Source organism: Podarcis bocagei (genome assembly GCF_964188305.1).
Source record: "Podarcis bocagei genome assembly, chromosome: 13".
In the NCBI taxonomy this organism is placed as follows: Eukaryota; Metazoa; Chordata; class Lepidosauria; order Squamata; family Lacertidae; genus Podarcis; species Podarcis bocagei.
The window spans coordinates 29662949-29684887 of NC_138138.1; the positions used below are offsets into that span (position 1 = coordinate 29662949).

General features: G+C 41.9%; 1 protein-coding gene across 3 annotated transcripts; it reads left to right on the top strand.

The window, feature by feature from the left end:
* Positions 1–230: 230 nt before the first annotated feature.
* On the top strand, positions 231–8569 carry LOC308570589 (uncharacterized protein). Of its 3 annotated transcripts, none has more exons than XR_014001199.1 (3): positions 231–492; positions 2774–2895; positions 4880–5032. XR_014001199.1 is itself a non-coding variant. In XM_081165510.1 (3 exons), exons 1-3 carry the CDS (start codon positions 481–483, stop codon positions 5634–5636), a joined length of 726 nt encoding a protein of 241 aa, XP_081021636.1. In that variant the 5' UTR covers positions 271–480; the 3' UTR covers positions 5637–5834. The 3 variants fall into 3 exon arrangements, 2 of the variants coding, with proteins under 2 accessions (XP_081021636.1, XP_081021635.1); XM_081165510.1 differs by lacking the exon at positions 4880–5032 and adding an exon at positions 5045–5834 and having other exon boundaries at positions 271–492; XM_081165509.1 differs by lacking the exon at positions 4880–5032 and adding an exon at positions 7227–8569 and having other exon boundaries at positions 339–492.
* The last annotated feature ends 13370 nt before the right edge of the window (positions 8570–21939 follow it).

Sequence of the window (21939 nt, forward strand, 5' to 3'; positions counted from 1 at the left end):
AATGGGAGTTGTAGTCTAGCAACATCCAGTGACCCAAGGCTGAAGTACAGAGGCAAGTCAGCAACTGATGCACTTTTGTAATGGTGCTGGTTGCAGTACCAAGAATCTTCCCAAAATGCTGATGCAAATGTATTTGCAGTCTAAAGAGCTTAGCAAACAATATTTGGGTTCCCTTCACAGTCATTACATGTTGCAGAGGGAAGATGTGACCATAGGGTTTCTCTTTCAGTTCTCTTACCAAGAACAGAAAGAGTTGCAGATCCTCCCTGCCTCGTGACAATTTCTTCCTGTAATTGGTCAGGTGTTTTTTTTTAAAAAAACCTGACCAACTCTCTGTTTTGTGATTGGCAGTTCTATATACAAGGAGGGGTATCCAACCTTTCCTAAGAGAAACAGAATAGCTATATAAAGAGCTGGTGAATTATTGTTGTAAGTGGGAAGAAGACCATCTTTGGCTGGGAGACAAGCTACTTTCTTACCATGGAGCAGACAGTGAGTAACTCTGTTACATGTTACAATTTATTTGATATGCCTCTGTCAAGCTTCTGTTATTATTGTGGCATATAATACATGTTATGAATGAATGAATGAATGAATAAATAAATAAATATAACATTCATACCAGTAAGACATTATCATCATTCCTACTTACAAAACAAGTAGGAATGATGATAATGCTTCACTGAACTTCATTGAAAAGAAAACAACAACAACAACAGTATAATTCTACAACATTAGGATTTTGATTTAATATCTATGTGCTGCTTTCCTGACAACAAGGATGAGCTCCAAGCAGTTTAAGTTATTAACAGATGCGAAAGAAAGAGGAGGCTTCGCCTTGCCAGACTTGAAATTATATTACGAAGCATCATGCCTCTGTTGGTTAAAGGAGTGGATAAAATTAGAAAATGGAAAGTTGTTAGATTTGGAAGGATTTGATAATAGATTTGGTTGGCACGCATATCTATGGTATGAAAAGAAGAAAATCCATAAAGGCTTTGAAAACCACATTTTCCGAAGATCTCTTATAGAAGTATGGGATAGGTATAAAAACCTATTAGAACCAAGAGTGCCACACTGGTTATCTCCATTAGAGGTGATGAGTGTTAAAAAGATCAATATGAGGGGGAGATGGATAACATATGGAGATTTGATTATTAAAGAAGGAGGGAAATGGAAAATGAAACCCTATGAGGAGGTAAAAGAGTACGTGTACGATTGGTTGCATTATTATCAGGTAAATGAAATGTTTAAAAAGGATCTTAAAGAGATAGGTTTTGTTGAAAAGGACTCGTAATTTCAGAAATATTAAATAATGATTTTAAAATTTTATCAAAAATGTATAAATTGCTGCTGGAATGGTATACAAAAGATGAAGAAGTTAAATCGGTTATGGTACATTGGGCCAGAGATTTCGGATATAATATACAACTTAATGATTGGACAAAACTATGGAATTAAAGGTTAAAATTTACGGCCTGTACTGCGTTAAAGGAAAATGTTATGAAAATGGTATATAGATGGTACATTACTTCTGTAAAACTTACAAAAATGTATAAAATATGTAATAAGTGTAGGAAATGTAAAGAAAAAGAAGGGACATTTTATCATATGTGGTGGGAATGTAAGAAGGTGAAAAGCTTCTGGGAAATGATATATAACGAATTGAAAAAAATGTTGAAATATACATTTGTTAAGAAACCAGAGGCCTTTCTACTAGGAATAGTAGGAAATGAAATAAATAGAAAGGACTGTAAACTTTTTCAATATGCAGTAACAGCGGCAAGAATACTACTGGCTCAAAAATGGAAACAGGAAGAATTACCGACGGTGGAAGAATGGAGAATGAAATTAATGGACTATGCAGAACTTGACAAATTAACAGGAAAGATTCAATACCTACGGGATCATAAATTCATCGAGGACTGGGGCAAATTCGTAGATTATCTGAAAAGTGTATGTGACGAACAGACAACGCTTGTGGTTTTGCAAGAAGCTCTGTGAAAGTATTGGGAATATTGTAAAAAAGGGAATAGGATGGGGCAGGGTATATTAAAAGGCAATATTAAATTAGGAAATGCGTAAAGAAAAAATCAAAACGGAAGATTGGCAGGGAAACTGAGGGAAGGCCTAAAGAAGATTTGTGTGACAATTTTGATATGACTTTATAAATTTGTATTGGAAAATGAATAAAAATATTATTAAAAAAAGGATGAGCTCCAAGCAGCTCAAAACAATTAACAGTTCACAAGATGTAAGCCGATTAAATTCAAAGACAAATATTCAAGATTTACAGTAATAAAATTAAAGTACAATGTAATCGTTTTAGAACTGGGATCTTATAGGTATATCTTATATCCAGATAGCATTGCACCCTCATGTAGCTAATTAAGGAGTAGGTGTATGAAACTGGAAATGCATAGCTTGAGGATATTTCTGGAGCCACTATTGTCACTTGAGTCATAAGAAGCCTCACTGGCATGGAGTGTCTTCTATCAGTTTGGGCTGATGGTCCAGCTACACCCCTATCTGAACGGTATAGCCTAGCTTCTGCAGTCTAGCTCTGGCAACCTCTACCAGTCTCAGGGTCTCCACCCACTACTGCTAGCCAGTTAGATCAATTTTCTGGACTCTCAGCTTCCCAAAGACAGTCACCATTCAGGCAGCAGCTTCCTATGACCCTTCCAAAGGCAGGGAGTGGAGCAGAGTGGTTGGAAACACCTAGCCAATGACGCTACTCTCAGTGCCCTTTCTTTTTGTTTTCTTCTGACAGGTGTCCAGAAGTCGGTTGGGTTTCAGCCTGTTGAGTGTGACTTTCCTGTTGTGTTTGACAAGTGGAGCCTTTGGGTCTATAGATCCAGACAACCTGAAGGCAATCATTGACTACATCAGAGGGTGAGTAATGTTTTGGATTTTTCTGGGGCTTTCCAAGCAAGTGTTCAACACATTTCGAAAAACCCGTCAAAACAAAATCATGGGACCAAAACAAACAAGAATGTTGGTATTCTGGCTAAATAAAGCATTTTGCTTTCATACTCATAATAATTTGCATTTTACTATATGTGCTGCCGAAGTGAGCACTTAATAATTTACATTTTGATTATTTCATACAACATGGAGGAGATTGTTTTGCTTCATGTTATGAGCTTCCCTTGATGCTGATGCTGCTACAAGGTGGCCTAAGATAAATGAATAAGATTCTGTCTGTGTATGTATATTTGTGCAGAGGGGAAATGTGTGTGTGTTATATGTTTGCTTTCAAAGGTCTGCCCATGTGGTTTTGTTCTGGCATGCGTGCTTTCACATTTTGTCATCTTTAAGTGAAATCGGGGTGAAGATGTGGGGAAGGCAATATCATTATAACTGTGAATATTGCAAGGCACATAAAAACTTGTACAGTAAGATGCCTGTAGAGGGAAGCACTGCATAGGGATGGGTGAGCAGGTTGATTTCAGGTTCTCATCTTTCCACTCTTCAGTTTTCCACATTTCCAAGAAAAATCACCAGCATTTAGCGCAAATTTATATTCACATGTTTTTATGCAGTTTTTCCTAACATACACATTTTTGCAAAAAAATCTCCCCTAATACAATGATTTTATGTTATTTTTACAACGTACATGCATTTTTATGCTTACTGTACCTTAATATATGCATAATTAATTAATTAATTAATTAATTAATTAAATTTCTATTCTATTCATCCAAGGACCACAGGGCAGGTTATAAAAACACAAAAATATACACCATAATAACAAACAAAAATAATAATCCCCTCCTATGGAACTAACTTTCTCCTCTAGTCACCCTCTTAAGTTAGATATCCATTTCCAAATGAGCTTGTTAAGGAAATAATCTGTTCTTATATGGGTAGGACATAACAGTAAACACTGAAGGCATACCTAAATTCTACAGCACTTTAAAAGGTTAGTGGTTCTTCCATTTATATAGTCCTTCTAACGTTGTAATGGTCATTTTCTTCTGCTTTCAGAACAGGTCCTCCAAACTCTCATAGCAATGAAGTCGAACATTTCCCATCTGTTTTACACCTATAGCCTTTCTTGTCTTTCTGCTTTCTATTGGGGCTTTAGTAGTGAGGTCTTTTCACTTCCTAGAAAACCTGTTAACACACTTATCCCCCAAGTTCATGAAAATAAAGCTGCCCTTTAATGGGCTGTAGCAATGTCAGTGGTCATTTGTGCAAATTACTTTGCTCGAGAAGTACATTGCATAGTTTGGAGAAGTGTGAATTTCAGGGGGGGGAAGCTTATTTTGGTTTTCAAATTGTTTTGGAAAGTGAAAATTTGGTAGGTTCACCTTTAAATGTGGACTGAATTGCATTTCTCCACTATCCTACCTCTGGGAGAAAGGGCACTGCAGGAGAAACAGGGTGGTTTGGGAAGGAACTAACTGGGCATTATGCAGGCCTTGCTGGCTACAAGCCTCAGCCAGTGTGCCCCAAACACATTAGCGGTGCCATAGCTGAGGTGGTCTTTATTTTTTTAAAAACCTTGTGCACTCAGAACAGCACAATGTCTGGCTTCACTTCCTGGGACGCCCATGGGATTATGCAGCACATAGTCATATGGGTGTCCTGGAAAGTGCTGATGTGCTGAGAGCCTTCTTCTCTTGCAAGCAAATATGGTGCTTTTACTAGCACAGTATTTAAAAGAAAAGGGTATTCCCCCTCTAGGATGCATGGAATCCCTGATCTGCACCCACTGGTCTGGCTCTAATGGCACTCCTGGTTTTGCTTAGCAAATCTAATTCCAATTAACATGATAAACTCCATCATCTTGAGTTATTGGTGTCCCCCCCCCCAAAAAAAAACCCCTGGCTATCTGCTGTAACATTAAGTTGTGGCTTCTATCTATAAATAGGTCATCATAGATATTGCAGTAGAACTGGAACTTCTCTGCCTCTCCATTCAAATGACTGCAACTGAGACTATAATAAAAAATCAAGCCAACATGGGCCAAAAGGAGGAACCTGGTTTGGAATAGTTCAGCATCACTCATTCTCAGCTTTCCTTTGTTTTTTCCTAGGTATGCCATCCGCCATGGCCAGTATGCTGTGGCTGTAAGACTGGATAACACATACTGCAGAAATCCTACACGGCAGAATTTAGAGACTGCTTTACCTAGAAACCAAATGAATCAGATGAATAGGGCTATTAGACGGCAAAATGGAATATATAACCCACGGCACATAAGGGATGTTGTTGCAGCCAGGCCAAACTTTTTGACACTCCCAGCAGAGCATGCTGAATGGCGTTTACTGACCGGAGACCAGAATAGCCCAGTAGAAAGGATGCTAGCCAATAAGGACCAAAATAGTTGCCTGATCTTCTTTAGCAAATTATCCCCCTGTGTGAACCAATGTCTCAATGAGAATAACATGAGAAACATTGTACAGACGGTCAACTCCCTTTTTAACAGGTTCAATGAAGATGCCAGGGCTTTTGTTTTTGAGTTCATTTACAGAAGGGATGCAGAAAGAGAAGATAAGGTTGTGTTGGGGGCCTGGCAACGCATCCAGCATGCCCCACTATTTCGGTGCTATGCAGGTAATAGAGCCTGCATCAAATGTTTTAACCATGACCAACCTGATACCGAAAGCCTCTGCTTGGCCAATTAGGGAAAGCCAATGCTAGAGTAGTGCCCACCTAGGGATTGCAGTTGTGGCACTTAGCATTTTGCCACCTGGCCTAAGAACCAAAGTCACCCCTTCCTCATTCCCATATTCTTGTTTTCTCAAGATTGAGCATTACATATGATCTTTGTAGTCCTTTGCTTCGCTGTTGAATCAATAAAATCCTTGGAGCATATCACAAAAGCTTCTTGTCTGTTTGCTTCTTCTTCTTCTGCTGTACCCTATAGTGTGAATAATCACCCACGCCTACAGAAGAGATGTGCAAAGTCATGTGGGGCTGTAGTGTCCACATTGGGGCTGTTAACATGCCCATGCCTATGTGTGTTTGAGAATTCAAGGTTACAATACAATCCAGTGCCCACAGCTGGCATAAAACTTAAAAGCCCAAAGGACAATTTGCTGCAGTCTGGAGAAGCAACCTAAGTTAAGGAGAATTCGTTGCAACATTGCGATGTCTCTGAAAATCCAGATGTTATATCCTCAGTTGCTAGATTCTGCGCTTCCATGATGGACATTCATTGAAATATGGTTTTATCTTATGCTGGTCTGTGACCAAAATACAGTTTGATACTGATTGTGATGTCTTGATCTGAAAGACTAGGTCAAGGAAGGGGAGCCCTGGGATCATTGTTGGTGGGGTGCTTGGTTGATCTGGAATTCAGAGCATGTCCCTAAACCCCTTAGCTTAACTCAACAGGTCATTATAAAATAAGCACAAGCTCTTGCAAGGGCACAGAGGAAGAAATTGTTGACATAAACTGGCTGCCCACACATACACACACCTGTGGGTTCTTAATTAGCATTTGTGAGCATAAAAGCCTCCTTCCCAACTGATTCAGCCCTACTTATAAACTAACCAGCAGTTGTTTTGCAAATATTAAGAAAAGCACCCTTGACTTCTGTTTTGCCTCCTATTTCCACATGTGGTGGGAATGCCAATATGTGTGTGGATTTTGGAAGGTTATGCTGAAAGAATGTATTATTATAATAACATATGTTGTTGTTCTCAATGTTGTTCTCAATCTTTAGTGCTTGCACTATAGGCATCAACTTTTGCTTCCACAGTCCTGATGTGCCACAAATAATGTTGTAAGCATGTCATGTGTACCTTTATAGCTCTGGGAACTGAATCAACTTGCAGCCTAACCTACCTCACAGAGTTGTTGGAAGCACACTACACACCCAGACATACTGGAGATGTAAAAATACACATATTGCATATAATAGTTTGTTGGCAAAACTAGCTGCTTGTTTCAGGATAACTTTTTTTTAAATAAAAAAACCACAATATTGTTTTCCTGCCCAGTAACAGCCGTGACGCTAACTAAACCCGAGTTAATTTTTTGAGAATCTTTGTTGTAAAACCCATCTCTGTCCTGGTATATTAGCAGATGGTGGTTAGAATTTGTTTATCAGTCGTCACAACTATCACATCACCAATAAAAAAAATCCTTCCATCTCACAATGCCTTTCTATTCAGCTGCCAAACATGGAAGTTCAGTTTGGAATACTCAATGTTAGTTTTTGCTCATTCAGTGACACTCATTCCCACCATTTTTTGGTGATCATTCCTAGGTATGGCATTAAAAACATCCATTATGCTGTGGCTATAAGACTGGATCATGCATACTGCGCAGAACCTACACCAACGGTCTTGGAGACAGTTTTGCCCAGGAGCAAAATGCAGCAGATGAAGAATGCTCTCGACCACAGGAATGGAATATATGTCCCAAAGCCAATAGGAGATGTCATTGCAGCTAGGCCAAGATTTACCCGTAGTAAAGAGCACGCGGAATGGCGCTTGCTGACTGGAGGCCAGAATAGCCCTGTAGAAAGGATCCTATCCAATAAAGACCAAAATAGTTGCCTGATCTTCTTTAGCAAATTATCTCCTTGTGTAGAACGTTGCCTCAATGAGAGTGATGCGAGAAACATTGTCCAGATGGTCAACCCCCTTTTTAACAGATACAGTGAGGATTCCAGGGCTTTTGTTTTTGAGACTGTTTACATGAAGGATACAGTGAAAGAGCATGAGGCTGTGGTGGGGGCTTGGGAACACATCCAGGGTGCCCCCCTATTCCGGTGCTACAGTAGCAACAGAGGCTGCATTAAATGTTTTGATGACAACCAGTCGAGTGACAGAAACCCCTGCTTAGGCGATGAGGTAGAGACAGAAAGGTAGTGGGAGAGCAGCTGTGGCACCTGATATTTGCCACTTGGCCTCCTGGGCTATATATTGCCCAGATAAGCAAGGTACCTCCTCCAATCCCTGACTTAGTTGATTGAGCATTGCATGTTATATGTTATCTTTTGTTGTTTATTTAGTTCTCTGCCGTTCTGTTCAATAAATAATTGTTCAGAGCACACCACAATATATTATCTTTCTAGCTGCTTATGGTATTTCCCTCACTTTGGAGCACTGGACAGTCATGAGGACCCACAGTCAGTGGCCTAGTGTGTGTGTGTGGGGGGGGACAAGGGGGGCTGTGGCCCTGGGCACAGAATCTTGGGAGGTGCAAACTAGGCATGTGCCCGGTGCACGAGCCCCCTGGGTCAGTGCAGATGATGTTCTTCACCTCTGGGGTTGCCCCGCTCCTGCCCACCATCTGATTGTCAATCTCTGTGTGATAGGCGTTAGTGGGGTGTGTGTGTGGAGGGTGAAGAGTACCTTCCATGGCCCGCCCCCGCCCACCAGCCGGTGGGTGGGCACTCACAGTCTGGACACAGACAGAGCATGGAGGGCACTCTTCACCCTTTGCTCCTGCGCCCCAGCCAATGAGCACCTGCTCATCAGCTGACTGGCTTCTCAGGCTAGATTTCCCTTAGAATCAAGTCTCTTCCCCTACCCTCACCCCTGCTTGACCCTGGTGTCTGTAGTCATATGCTTTGCTCTTGCATCAATAAATGTTCAAAGCAAATCCCAAATGCTTCCTGTCTTTTCTTCTCGACTACTTCTGATGTCACCCACCCCGTGCTCACCACATCTGGCAGCTGAGACCTGTGGATTCACGAGGAGCTGCAGTGCCCACTATTGCCTGCATGAGAGCGATGCAATGGTTACATGTTTGCACTAAGATTGAGATTTTCCTCACATTGTTTGATTCACAAATAAACATTTTAGCATGCTTGGAAGTCTTTGTCTCTGTCTTCTGTTTTACATATAGATGATATCCAGACAAGTGCCTGGAGGATCAGTATCCAAACCAAGACCCAAAACCACAACATCCCTAAAAGCCTAAGCTTCTTGTCTTGGGATCACTAAAATGCAGTATGTTTCAATGGAATCAATTTACAGATTCAGACCCTAACCCTAATCCTGGCCTACTCATGCAGAAGAATTAGTTGGGAATGAAATGGTGTTGGCAGAATGGACTAAACTAGAATGGAGTGTAAGGTGTGTGTGTGTGTTTGTGTGTATGTATGGGTTTAGCATACTTTTCTAGGCAAAAGATTGTACTGTACTGTATCTTACCAGCTCCCTGATTGTTCATGTGCCTCCTCTTACTCATATATTTCCTTCTGTAGTTGCTCCCAGCTTCTACTCCTTTGAACCTCATGCTTGATTGGTTGATTAATTAATGTCCTTCTTGGAACTAACTCCATTGTATCCCATAGCATTGCTGCAGAGTAGGGATGTAGTTAATGAAACACTGTTGCAAACCCTCCTTGACCCTTTCAAGTGTAATTGCTCTGAGAAGCAGCACTGGATTTAACTGGCAGGTTCTGCTTGTTTCTCTGTCAGGATCCAACTGAAGCCTTGTTATAACGTCCTCATGGTCTAGTATGCCTATTGTCCCTAGGTTTGAGTCTTTTAATTCAGGCAGCCAGTCAGAGATCAGTACACAATTTATATGAGAATTGTTTGTGTTTGAGAAAAACATACAGTTCCTGACATCCTGCTTGTATCCTTGCCAGAAGTCCACTGAACAATATTGTTTGAACAATTCTGTCAAGAGTACCTTTAAAAAGAAAAGAAAAAGAAAGACTTACCCTAGTAGCCAGGTCTCTTATGGTGTCACAAGTCTCATTGAGAGCTGCTTCCCAAACAACTTCACCCTCTTTGAAAGTCTTAAGGGTTTGCAACATACGAGAACCATTTAAAAAAATCTAATTATTTCTCATTTGGTGCATAAACAGGTAAAGGTAAAGGGACCCCTGATCATTAGGTCCAGTTGTGACTGACTCTGGGGTTGCAGCGCTCATCTCGCTTACCAAGCCTAATGTAAGTTACCTGTGTGCGTGTTTCATCTCTACAGCTGTTTTGTGCTGAAACGTATGGAAGAGCAGTGGACTGAGAAGGCCATGAAACACAATTAGTTTCGCTTTTTGTCAGCTTTATTTGAAGAGGCCCAGAGTTCTTCCACAGCGTTTCAATTCCCAGAGCGACCTGTGAGAGCATCACAAACAAAAGCACTCCACACCTGTGGGTGGTGAAGGAAAAGAAGTAGAAATGACCCATTTATCACCTTTTGTGTTTGTGTGGCCTTCAACTTGTCTTCAGGCTGTCCATTTATCACTCTGACCTGCTGGTTGGAGATCCAGATGGGTTGGAACATGGTGGGTGGAGGGGACCTTCTTTGTTTTTTGTTTTTTTTGGACAACTCCCCTTCTGAATGGATAATGCATCTATTCATTTCTGGTGTGCAAAGCAGCTTGGTTCTTTCAGGCTCCATTCATATTCACTTCTTGCTCCCTTCAGCCCCTTTTTTTTGGTCAGCTGACCAGTTTGTAAACTAGCTAAATTGAAACTGTGTTGATTCCTCTCAGTTTAACAGCTGTGAAGGTAAATGATCACAAATCCATGTCGTTTGCTAAACTGGTGTGTGGGTTGAATCCAGCAAAGTCATTATGAGTAGAGTGACTTTCACAAATGCAACAAAACCTGTCCTCCATTTCCTCCCACTGAGTGCCCCCCAGAACTTCCTAAATTTGTTCTTGAGGGCTGGGGAAACTGCCAGAGCAGGGGTTTTTGGGGGGGGTGTGTGTGTGCAAGGCATGAGGAGGGGGAAGTTCTGTTCTTTGAGCAGAAAGTGTTCCACTCAAGCAAGGACTTCCTCTAAGATATAAGTTGTGTTTGTGTATGTGAGTAAATCAGCATTATTTGTAATGCTGACTGTAGTAAGAGCTAACTGTAAAGTTAGTCCTCTGCAAAGGTTGCAGGAAGTCAGGCTCTGTGACCTTGGAGAGCTGTTTCTTGACAATGCCAGTCCAAGTGGGTCAGGCACAGGTGTTTATCCAAGAGGCAGGACAAAATACAAAGCAGTGGGCAGAAAAGTAGAGCACTAACTTAGATCAGGCAGGAAGTGGGCAAGGGATGTAATGTTCAGGCCAAGAAGAAAGTTCTGAAGCTAATACTTTATAGACCCTGATGGCCAGGAAATGGTCCTTGCAGTCAGTTGATTGAATGCTCAGGTGGGTTGCTACTGCAGCCTAGATCGTGTCATGTAGTGAAAACAGAGCACTCAAGTGCAAGTTGTGAAGCACTTAAGCCTCACAGTCATCTGCACTGGAAGATAAGAAGAGCCAGCAGGATCAGGCCAATGATCCAGCTAGCCCAGCATCCTGTTCTCAACCATATGCATGTGGAAAGGAAGCAGGATCTGAGCACAGCAGCACTCTCCCTACCTGTAGTTTCCAGCAACCGGTATTGAGATGCTTCTGAAGATGGAGGTAGCACATAGCTATCATGATTAGTAGTCATCTGAACAGATGCATATCGTCCCTACCCTGCCATGCCACTTTTAGCTATATTTATCCTCCTGCACAATCAGGGTTCTCAGTAGAAGAGGGAATTCTAATCCAGTTAAAATCTTCCTGCAGCCTTTCATGCTTAGCATAGGAAGTTCAGGAGAGAGGAAGGAGAAAGGGTGCTGCTTCCCTTCCTCTGTCTATCTGAGCACACGTTTTTAATGTCTGATGAGGGTTAATGGCTACTGGTTCTGATGGCTTTAGGCTACTTCCAGCATCACAGGCAGAATATCTCTGAATATTAATTGCTGGGGAACAAAAGCATGAGGCAGCTCTTGCCCTCATGGCCTGCTTTTGGGATTCTTAGAGGCATCCGGTTGGCCATTGTGTGTGAAAGATTACAAGGGCTTTTAACTGAAACGTCACTATATAACTATATTACACCCAACACACACACACTGACAGGACATGCAGAAACTCTCTAGATGGATAAAGGAATTTCAGCACAAATACCACTTGCAGGGAACCACAGGTGGGGAGACTGCTTTTGCACTCAGGTCCTGCTTCCATATTTCCCATAGACATCTTGTTGGCCACTGTTGAGTACAGTGGTACCTCTGGCTACGAACTTAATTCGTTCTGGAAGTCCGATCTTAACCTGAAACCATTTTTAACATGAGATACCACTTTAGTTTGTGGGGCCTCCCATTGCCATTGTGCCACCAGCACACGATTTTTGTTCTCATCTTGAGGTAAAGTTCTTAACCTGAGGTAATAATTCCGGGTTAGTGGAGTCTGTAACCCAAAGTGTTTGTAACCCGTGGTACCACTGTACAGGACACTGGGCTATGATGGAATGATTTAACAGTGCTTTTCTTTTGATATTTCACACCTGAGTTTCTGTTTCAGTATCCAGGCGATACTATCTGTTTACCTAGACCATGGGTAGGCAAACTAAGGCCCGGATGCCGGATCCGCCCAATCGCCTTCTAAATCTGGCCCACGGACGGTCCGGGAATTAGCGTGTTTTTTACATGAGTATAATGTGTCCTTTTATTTAAAATGCATCTCTGGGTTATTTGTGGGGCATAGGAATTCATTCATTTCCCCCCTAAATATAGTCTGGCCCCCCACAAGGTCTGGTGGACAGTGGACCAGCCCCCCGCTGAAAAAGTTTGCTGACTTCTGGCCTAGACTCACATTTGTAAACACATTTGCTTCTTATATCATTAGCGAACCACACAGATGAGGCAGTGGAACAATGTGTTCTTAAAAGAAAGGGACAACATAACTGGCACTCTCATGCTAGTGGCAATGCTCTTTCACAGTATTAAGCCGATATTCCCAAAGCTGTCAAGAACCATTTTAACATTTATAAACCTGCCCCTTCTTCCCTCCTCACAACAAGCATTGCCTGCCATCACTGAAACAACCTGAGAGTTTCAGTCTCTTCTTTTGAAATGGTCAAAAGCAGTCTCTTTCTCAAGTTGCATTGCAACAGAAGAGATATGTATTCACACAAGAAATGGCATTCATTATGTGCTTTAGTAATATAGTTCAGTTGTACCTGGCAGATGGCCTTTTGGCAGTCAGAAGATTGCTCTTGATAGAATACAGGAATGGCTGGAGTGGTGACTGGGGACCCTGTGGCCCCTCAGAGCTTGTTGACCTACAGTGTCCATGAACCCAGACCATTTGTCAAGCTGGTGGAGGTTGATGGAAGTTGAAGTCCAACAACATTGGGAGCACCACATGTTTCCCATCCCAGGCTACAGAGTGGCTCAATGTAACTATTGGGAAATTAAGGGATCTCAATCCATCCTATTATTCCACCATAATCATTGGTCTGAGGTGACCTGACAGCTCCTGGAGAAAATGGCAAAAAGCCACAGGTGCTCTGTAGGAGAGGAGAAAAATGATTTATTTGCAGCTGTTCCTCTAGGAGGGAGGGAATATAAGTTTTGGCAGGCAAGTTGATGTGGGGAGCAGCCAAATAGAGATTATATAGAGAAGGGAACACATTTCACTTCTTATGGACTTACCGACGAGCTGAGATGTTTGCTATCCTGGGATTCCTTGTATTAGGCTGCAATCTCCATACAGTCCACACAGTAGGCAAAGGTAATACTGATGCCAAGAGATGCTTCTAGGTTCTCGAGCTGTGTCTTTAGAGGGCTATTGCAGAGGACTGCCAGAGTGATGCAGCCCCCTCAAACAGCAAATCTGGGGTTTGTCATGAGGAGGCAGCAAATTGTTAGTTATTTATTATGATCGGGTTTTATGATGGGGAGAGGTGTTGATGGGGTTTTCTGCTACAGGTGACAAAAGAGGTTTGGAGACTGTGTCCCTTTTGCTGCTCTGCCTCCACATCACAGTAACTTGGGCTGGTTCTGCGTAAGGTGCCACCACGTCCTAATTTACCGTCTTAGAGATGAAGAACCACTAGATAGGAGAGCAGGGCCTTGAAGTCCGCCATCAACAGTTAGCCCTGGGACAGGTACTCATGCCAATCTTCCATACTATGGTATCTGAAGAAGTGTGCATGCACACGAAAGCTCATACCAAGAACTAACTTAGTTGGTCTTTAAGGTGCTACTGGAAGGATTTTTTTTATTTTTCCATACTATGGTGAGGTCTACTGTATATCCATTTTAAATCCTAGTAATAATTTTCTAAATTTTCAGTTGCATGCCAATATGTAAACATGTGCAAACTTTGTCTATCTCTGTCCTTTTTGCTCTATGTTTTGGTGATGCCTAAACTGGCTACCCTAGCTCTATATGCACTCTTAGCTTCTCGCCCCGCTAACTGTTTCCTAACAGGACTAGGTTTCCTAACCGCTAACTGTTTCCTAACAGGAAGGCACGAAATTATTCGTATGGGCTGAGCTTTCTAGATTTAATCCATGGAAAGAAATGGGGTGGTTGATGGGAATTTCGCTGTTTCGGATTGTATTTGCCTCTCCAGTAAAGCTTCTCCCATACAATCCCAGACTATTTTTCCCTTTTATACTGAGATAACGATTGGGTCACCCCAGGTCAGTGGGCCCTCAGCTAGTGTGCCTGACCTGGCTGACCTCTGGCATACTGCCAGGAAACATATCTCAAGTGATATGTTGCAGTTCAGGTGATGTGAGGCTTAACAGGTCTGGCCCAATTATAAATGAATATGATAAAACCTGATGCTTGCTGTTGGGGAGACCAGATAGAGTGCCAGCCCAGAGTTCAAATGGTACCTACCCACTAGGAACACTTTTTAAAATGTTGCACCATTCAGACACCATTCAGCTAATCATTAGGACTTGTACAGCTTCTGTTTTATTCTGCCATGATTTTGATCAATCCCATTTGCTGGATTTTCATAACTGTAGTAATGCTGCTGAACTGTCAGAAACTGGCTTGGTGAATTGTACATTTAGAATCGTTTTTAGGAAATTGTTTCACTAGTCAAAATTTACCGTATATCAAATGTTGTTGCTCCTATCATTAGCTGGGCTGAGGGTTCCTGGTGGCCAAGTAGTGAAAAAAAATAAGAAAACCAATAAGAGGAATCCAATTGAATAAATATGCACATTTTAACTAGAAGCCAATATAGTTGGGATTTCTAACACACATTTTATTTATAATACAGCTTTTCTTTTTAACATGTTTTCAGGTGTTTTTCCTTAAAAAATGTAAATGTTTTCATTGCCAATTCCATTCATTTCAATGCATCAATTGATTGCAATAGTCCCCTGATATCCAGATGAAGTTTTACGTAAATAGGGGTGTCCTTAATCTCAAGGCAGGAGAAACCCCACACTTGCAGCAGAGATGAATGTGGAGAACCTTTTTCCATACTCAAGTGAACAGGGCTATATCCTGCTACTTTTACTTGGCCATGATTCTTAGAATAGCTTATACCGACAGCCTCTCAATTTCTTACTTTTCCTTTAAGGTTCTCCATCTTGCAGCTTCCCTTTCATTTTTGATGGTAAATCCTACTCGTCATGCACGAAGGATGGAGCTATTGATGAACAGTTGTGGTGCGGCACAACTCCTAACTATGACAAGGATGGCCAATGGAAGCGCTGTTCTCTCCAAGGTGGGTAGTCCATAATACTGCTAGAATTATTTTTTTCCCCCTGAACAGTGACTCAAACTTTATATAATACCTTAATAGTGATGGGCAAACCTTGTTCATTTCAGTTTCTCATTTTTCTCAGCCATTAAGTTCAGTTCTATACATTTCCACATCAGTTTGCAAATTTTCTCTCTCATGCAAGTTTTGCCAGCATTTTAGTAGAAATTTCTCCCAAGTTTGACTTTTATTTTTGTCTGAGAATTCCCCAATACACACACTTCTCAAAGCATTTCCCATGAATATTTTGTATTTATGGAATTTCACAAATATATGGATATGTAAGGTCTCTGCTGCCTGGCCTACCTCCCACCTTCTTGGTAAGCAGCAGTGACATGTGGCACTAGGAAGTCAAGTGAGCAGTGCCACTTTTTTCCATGCCACTGGCACTACTGTTCTTCACATTGTGGCTTTTTCCTTCCACATTTTCAGAGTACGGTGGCAACTCTGGAGGCAAGCCCTGCATTTTCCCCTTCATCTACAAGAATCGGACATTCTACACCTGCACTGATGAGGAGAAAGGTGTATTCTGGTGTGCCACCACGAGAAACTATGACAAGGACCTTGAATGGAGCTTCTGTGCTGACATCAGTAAGAAAACTGAGGGACCATGACTGCGATTAGTATTGGTACTCCAGAGGGAAATGGGAGATAAAGACTTCTGAGTCATCAGTTACAATATTAAGGGAGACCTGGGGAAAGAAAATGTTTTTTCATGATTAAGAGAAGACTCAGAGGGCAAGGTCAACGTCAGGCAGGGCCAGCTCCAGGTTTCTGGGGGCCCTGGGGCACAGGGTATCAGTGAGCCCCTTGGCCTTTCTCTCTTTCCTCCTCAAACCACACCCATCCCTCTTGACACCACCTATCTACTGTGGTAAAAATAAATGTCTACTGAATTATACATTTAAGCTTTAGTTATCACTGACTGCATTTTTTGCCTTCCATTACCATTCAACTCCCAACTTGCAATGTTGTTGTTTTGCCTACAGTACTTCAAACCCATTGTTGTTATGATTCAAATGTCTTACCTGGTCTTTACTATAAGGTCCCAGGGCAAGTTACAACGACATAAAATACGAGCTTATAATCTGTTAGAACCAGTGCTTTTTTCTTAAAAAAATATGTTTAGGGCTACTCTCATTTTCCTACTCATATTGAAATACTGCCCCTCAATGAGGCCAAACTTAGATTCACAAAATGTTTAATAATAATAATAATAATAATAATAATAATAATTTTTTTATTTATACCCCGCCCTCCCCAGCCAAGGCCGGGCTCAGAGCGGCTTACAAGCAATAATAAAAACAAGATGAGTGATTACAACTTAAAAACAAAAATAAAATACAACATTAAAATAATGGAACATTAAAATATTAAAATGGAGCCTCATTGCAGGAGAAGGAAAAGAAAAAAGAAAAAGGGGGCGGAGGGAATCAAATAGGGGTATGCGTACCCATGCGCCCCCCCAGAAAAAAAACACTGGTTAGAACAATACACAATCAAAAGAATAGGTGATTTCTAAAAAGTGTGTGTGTGTGTGTGTGTGTGTGTGCGTTTTGTGACGACTTGCCAAATTGTAGTTTGGGAGAAAAAGAATCCCTTATAGTGGCATGCATTCTGGGAAAAGGAAGCAGATGTGTGCAGAACAGTCTATGGCAGGGGTGGTTGACCTATGATTCTGTTATTGTTGTTGGACTCCAACTCCTATCAGTCCCAGAGAACATGACCTAATGGTCAAGGAAAGATGGGAGTTGTAGTCCAGCAACATCTAGAGGGCCATCAGTTTCCCACCCCTACTTTATGCTCTTGAGAATAGGCTGAGTTGAGTGTTTTACCCAGGAATCCAAGTTGAACACACTATCCACTGGAGTACACTTGTATTTATGCTTCTTGTACCAACATTTCCCTAAAGGGTAGGGAGAACACTGTCTTTGTCTCCCCTCCTCAGGACTAGATGCCAATCCCAAGGGCCCGTGTGTCTTTCCTTTCACCTACAACAGTACATCCTACTCGGCATGCACAACAGATGGGATTTCTAACAAAAAGCCCTGGTGCTCCCTTACCAACAACTATGACATTGACTTGAAGTGGACTTACTGTGAGCCCTCAGGTAAGAGAAATGATTACTAACCATGATGGCTACTCTCTGCCTCTATGGGTGGAGGCAGTACTGCTACTGAATCCCAATTGCTGGAAGCCATAGGAGGGGGAAATGCTGTTGGGCTTGGGTCTGGGTTATGGGTTTCCCACGGGCATCTTGTTGGCCACTGGGAAAACAGGAGGCTGAACCAGATGGGCCGTTGGTGTGATCCAGCAGGCTTTCCTTACATTCTTTTGAAAGCTGTAAGCTTGGTAGGGAAGAGGCAGGATCCCACCAGGAACACTTTTCTGTGATCCAGCTAGAGGTGATGACAACAGTTAGGTCTGTTTCACCACAGGACTGCTCCAATCATATAGAAAGGGGAGATTTCCAAAAGGGGTGGGCAGGATCAGAGTTTCTGAACCTCGCCACTCAAACCTACCTCTTAGTTCCCTCAACCTCTTTCTGCAAGCTTTCCCCATTCGCCAGCTGAGGACAATTACAGCATCAAGGTGCAGTGGAGGAGAGAAGCACTCTGGGAGAGAAGTTATGGGGAGGGCTGTGTGCTCCAAACTGTGCATCCTTTCTGTCAGTCACCCCCCCTCACCTCTCCTTTCTATGTGAGAGTCTTGTGTTGAAGTATTACTTCATACCTAATTTGGCCCTAGGAAGACTTGGCCTAGGCTAGGAATTTTTGCATGACACTGTTTTTATGGTTGAAGACATTGCTTTTGATGCTCCAGAGGCACTCTAGGAGAAAGAAAATGGCACCTGGAGAATGCCAAAAATATGGAGGGGAGGAATCTCAGCATGAAAAATGGTTCTTTTAACATTCCATCTTCGTTTCACCCCATTTTCTTGAGGAGCTAATTAAGAAGGTAGAACCCCATTTAGCTGCGTTGTAGTTTATACTGGTGTTTTTTATTTGTCTTAACTGACCTATATTTTAAATAATTCTTAACACTGTTGTCATTGTGAATTTGAGATATATTCATGAAAATTCATCAGCATTTTGACCAAATTTATCTTTTGAAGCAATTTTTTTAGTAAATAGCATATTTTTTTTGAAAGCAATTCCACACAATTTAATGCATGCTTGGATGCAATTTTCACTAATATATTTGGTTTGATATACACATTGGTTGGAGGACTGTATTACAAAATTCAGGGAAGTGCGAATTTTGAAAAAGAGATTTGTTTCGGTTCTCGTATTGTTTTGAGAAGTGCAGATTACTTTTTAAAATGCAAGCAAAATTAAATGTCTCTTCCACCCCTTGGTCCAATTCAGCACAACACAGTTTCACATGCTCCTACTCTAGGTGGTCTACAAATCCTCACATTTGCCTTCTTTTTATTTTAAAATCCAGGGCCAGCTCCAGCTTCGGAAAACCCATTATGTGTCTTCCCCTTTATCTACAAGGGCAAGTCCTACAGCACATGCACTAATGAAGGCATGAGTGATGGGAAATTGTGGTGTGCAAACACCAGTAATTATGACGTGGATAAGAAATGGGTGTACTGTACTGTCACAGGTAGGAGGAAAGCAGCATATATGTTTGTGTTGGGTTTGGTGGAAGGGATCCAAATGGGTATGAAAAGTACACTGGGCTCCTTTTGAAGGAAGGGCAGGGCATATGTTTAATAATAATAATAATAATAATAATAATAATAATAATAATAATAATAATAAAAAATAAATAAAACATCTGAGTGAGAAGAGAATAAGTACATCACTTCTGCACACAACTACACAAAAAGTTATTTTTACGCATGTGTGAATTGACAATCAGCATCCAAGCACTGGGGCATATAGCCAGACAACACAGGTATTGAAACTGGCAAAGGGTTTGACTTGCACAGTGGCTTCCCTATGCCCTCGTATACGTTAATTAACAGGTGAATCTTTACCATCACCCTGCAGAGCCACCAGGGAAGCAAATGGGCAGAAAGGTTCTAATCTGTGCCACACAGCCTGCAGCAGACTCAAATGCCCTGGTTGTTCCCACATCCAACTCAGGAGCAGTATCATGACGGCTATCAAATTCTGACCTGTACATGACTTTGTTCGTAGCTTGCCTTTCACCTCGACAACCCTTTCCCTTTGACAATGCACACAACTCAATGTCCCAGTCTATAGGAAGGTTTCTAACAGCACATCAAATCATAGTTTGATTCCGTGGCAGAAAATTCATGATGCGCACAGTGCAATCCATGCTGGGATACGGGACTATAAGCATGCATAATGATCTTCTCTTTTGGTCTTGTGAACTTTGCCTCCCCATTCCTGCTCAGATGCAGCTGCTGAGCCCAAGGACCTTTGTGCCTTTCCTTTCATGTACAACGGCAAGCTCTATGAGTCCTGCACAACACATGGAATGTCCCAGAAGAAGCCCTGGTGCTCTCTCACAGCAGACTATAATGCGGACCTGCAATGGACATACTGCGAGCCTTCAGGTAGGAAGGATGGGAGGGGCAGGAAAAAGTTTAGTGGTGAGAGATGGGATGCCAGGTAGATTACACAATACAGAACAAGATGGAGGCAGCTTTCTGTGAAATGCTTGTAAGAAGGCGGCACATCCCACAGAATCCTTTTTCCAAAAGTGCAAGCCAAACTGGATGTTTATGGCAGAGTCCCCCTGTGTTCAAACATAAAACTATTTCAATCCTGTAGAAAGGGCATGCCCAATTTCAACAAGAAAAGTGGTGGATAGGTGAGAAATACTGAATTTTCCCAATTTCTGCCATTCACTTTCTTTTTCACATATGAGATGTGAGAGGTGAGGCTCTAATATGGCCATAATATGTGGCCATGAATGTATGGAAATCCAAACAGGTCAATTAGAATGATTTTTCTTCTTCTGTCCAACCATTCCTAGCAATACAACTACTGTCAGAGGCAGTTCATATGCCTGGTTTAACCAGTGTGTTGTGCTCACCAAAGTTAATTCATTCTCCACCCACCCTGCCACACCCCTGAATACCAGGCCACTGTTTAAACAGGATCTTGTTGGGCTTTTGGCCTGATCCAACAGGGCTCTTCTTTATTTTCCTTATGTGAAAAGGGCTGCTTTTATATATCTTGAAATATATTGTCCTGATTCAGAGAGGGATGGAAAGGTGAGGCTGATGGTTTCTCTAGCACAAGGATATCTCTGATTAACTCCAATCCCTCCCTGACATACTGTATATTTCTTTTGCATGGTAAAAAAATCAGGCCCTGATGAGATTGCGGAAAGTCCACCTTGCATCTTCCCATTCATCTTTAAGAGACAGTTTTACTACAGCTGCACCACAGATGGGCGGAGAGATAAGAAGCCATGGTGTGCCACCACAGGAGACTATGATACAGACAAGAAGCTGAAGTTATGTCCGGAAGAGCCAGGTAAGAGAAGCTAAAGGCAGGAGGAAGAAACAAGCCAAGCAGGGGCCATATCTATTTATTTTATTTTGTAGATTCAAAAGTCACATTAAAAACAACAACATGTGTGTAGGGCTCCTACAGGTAGATCAGGTTGTGCTGCTGGCCATATCCCTGAGGCTGTGCCTTTTCTGGACCACCCCCTTGTCAGGGATGGAGAATCCCTTTCAGATAGAGTTCCTTGTTACTTTCTGGGCAACCTTCCAGTGGCGAATGAAACCAGAAGCAAAAGTGGGTAGAGCAATGAATGTAAATTTTCTCTATTGTAAGATAGGCTAGTTTTTGCACATGTTCATGTACCCTTCTCTATCCTCCATCCAGCCAAGTGAGAGGCATTATCAGAGTTGAAGTACATATTCCAGCTTGGTAAAAATACTCAAGGGGTGTGGCTTGGGTGAAAGAGGGTATGTCCTGGGGAAAGTTTCAAGGGTCAGACAGAGAGGTTTGGAGAACCACATCTGGCCCACAGTCTAGCTTATGTATAGCTGCCCCATACAATTGTGTGGAGCACCTACCTGGGAACAACAACTACAACTCTTTCTAGACATCCATGTGGGTGTTGAGGCAGAAGAACGAGCAGGAGGTATGATATTGGGGGCATGGCCTCACTTTTCATTATACCTGCAGAAGACTACATCATGTGGAGAAAACATGAAGAGGTTTTTAGTATACTAAATTGGCTGATATCATTTCCTCTCTCTGTGGCATCAATTATGACATGGATTGCCCACATATCCCTCCATCCACTTTATTTCTAATTTTAAAACCTAGGTCCAGATGTGAAGGTAGAGAGTCCATCTTGCACCTTCCCTTTCATCTACAAGGGCAACTCCTATAGCACATGTACTACAGAGGGCATGAGTGATGGGAAACACTGGTGTGCCACCACCAGCAACTATGACACGGATGAGAAATGGATGTACTGCAATGTCACAGGTAGGAAGAGGACAGCAAAAGTGTTTGGGTTGGTTTAGGAGAAGGGT

Bases quoted from the DNA above. Each gene is read 5' to 3' on its own strand.
- LOC308570589 (XM_081165509.1), top strand. The intron at 2,896-7,226 runs GTGAGTAATGTT...GATCATTCCTAG, and splicing joins ATCATTGACTACATCAGAGG to GTATGGCATTAAAAACATCC.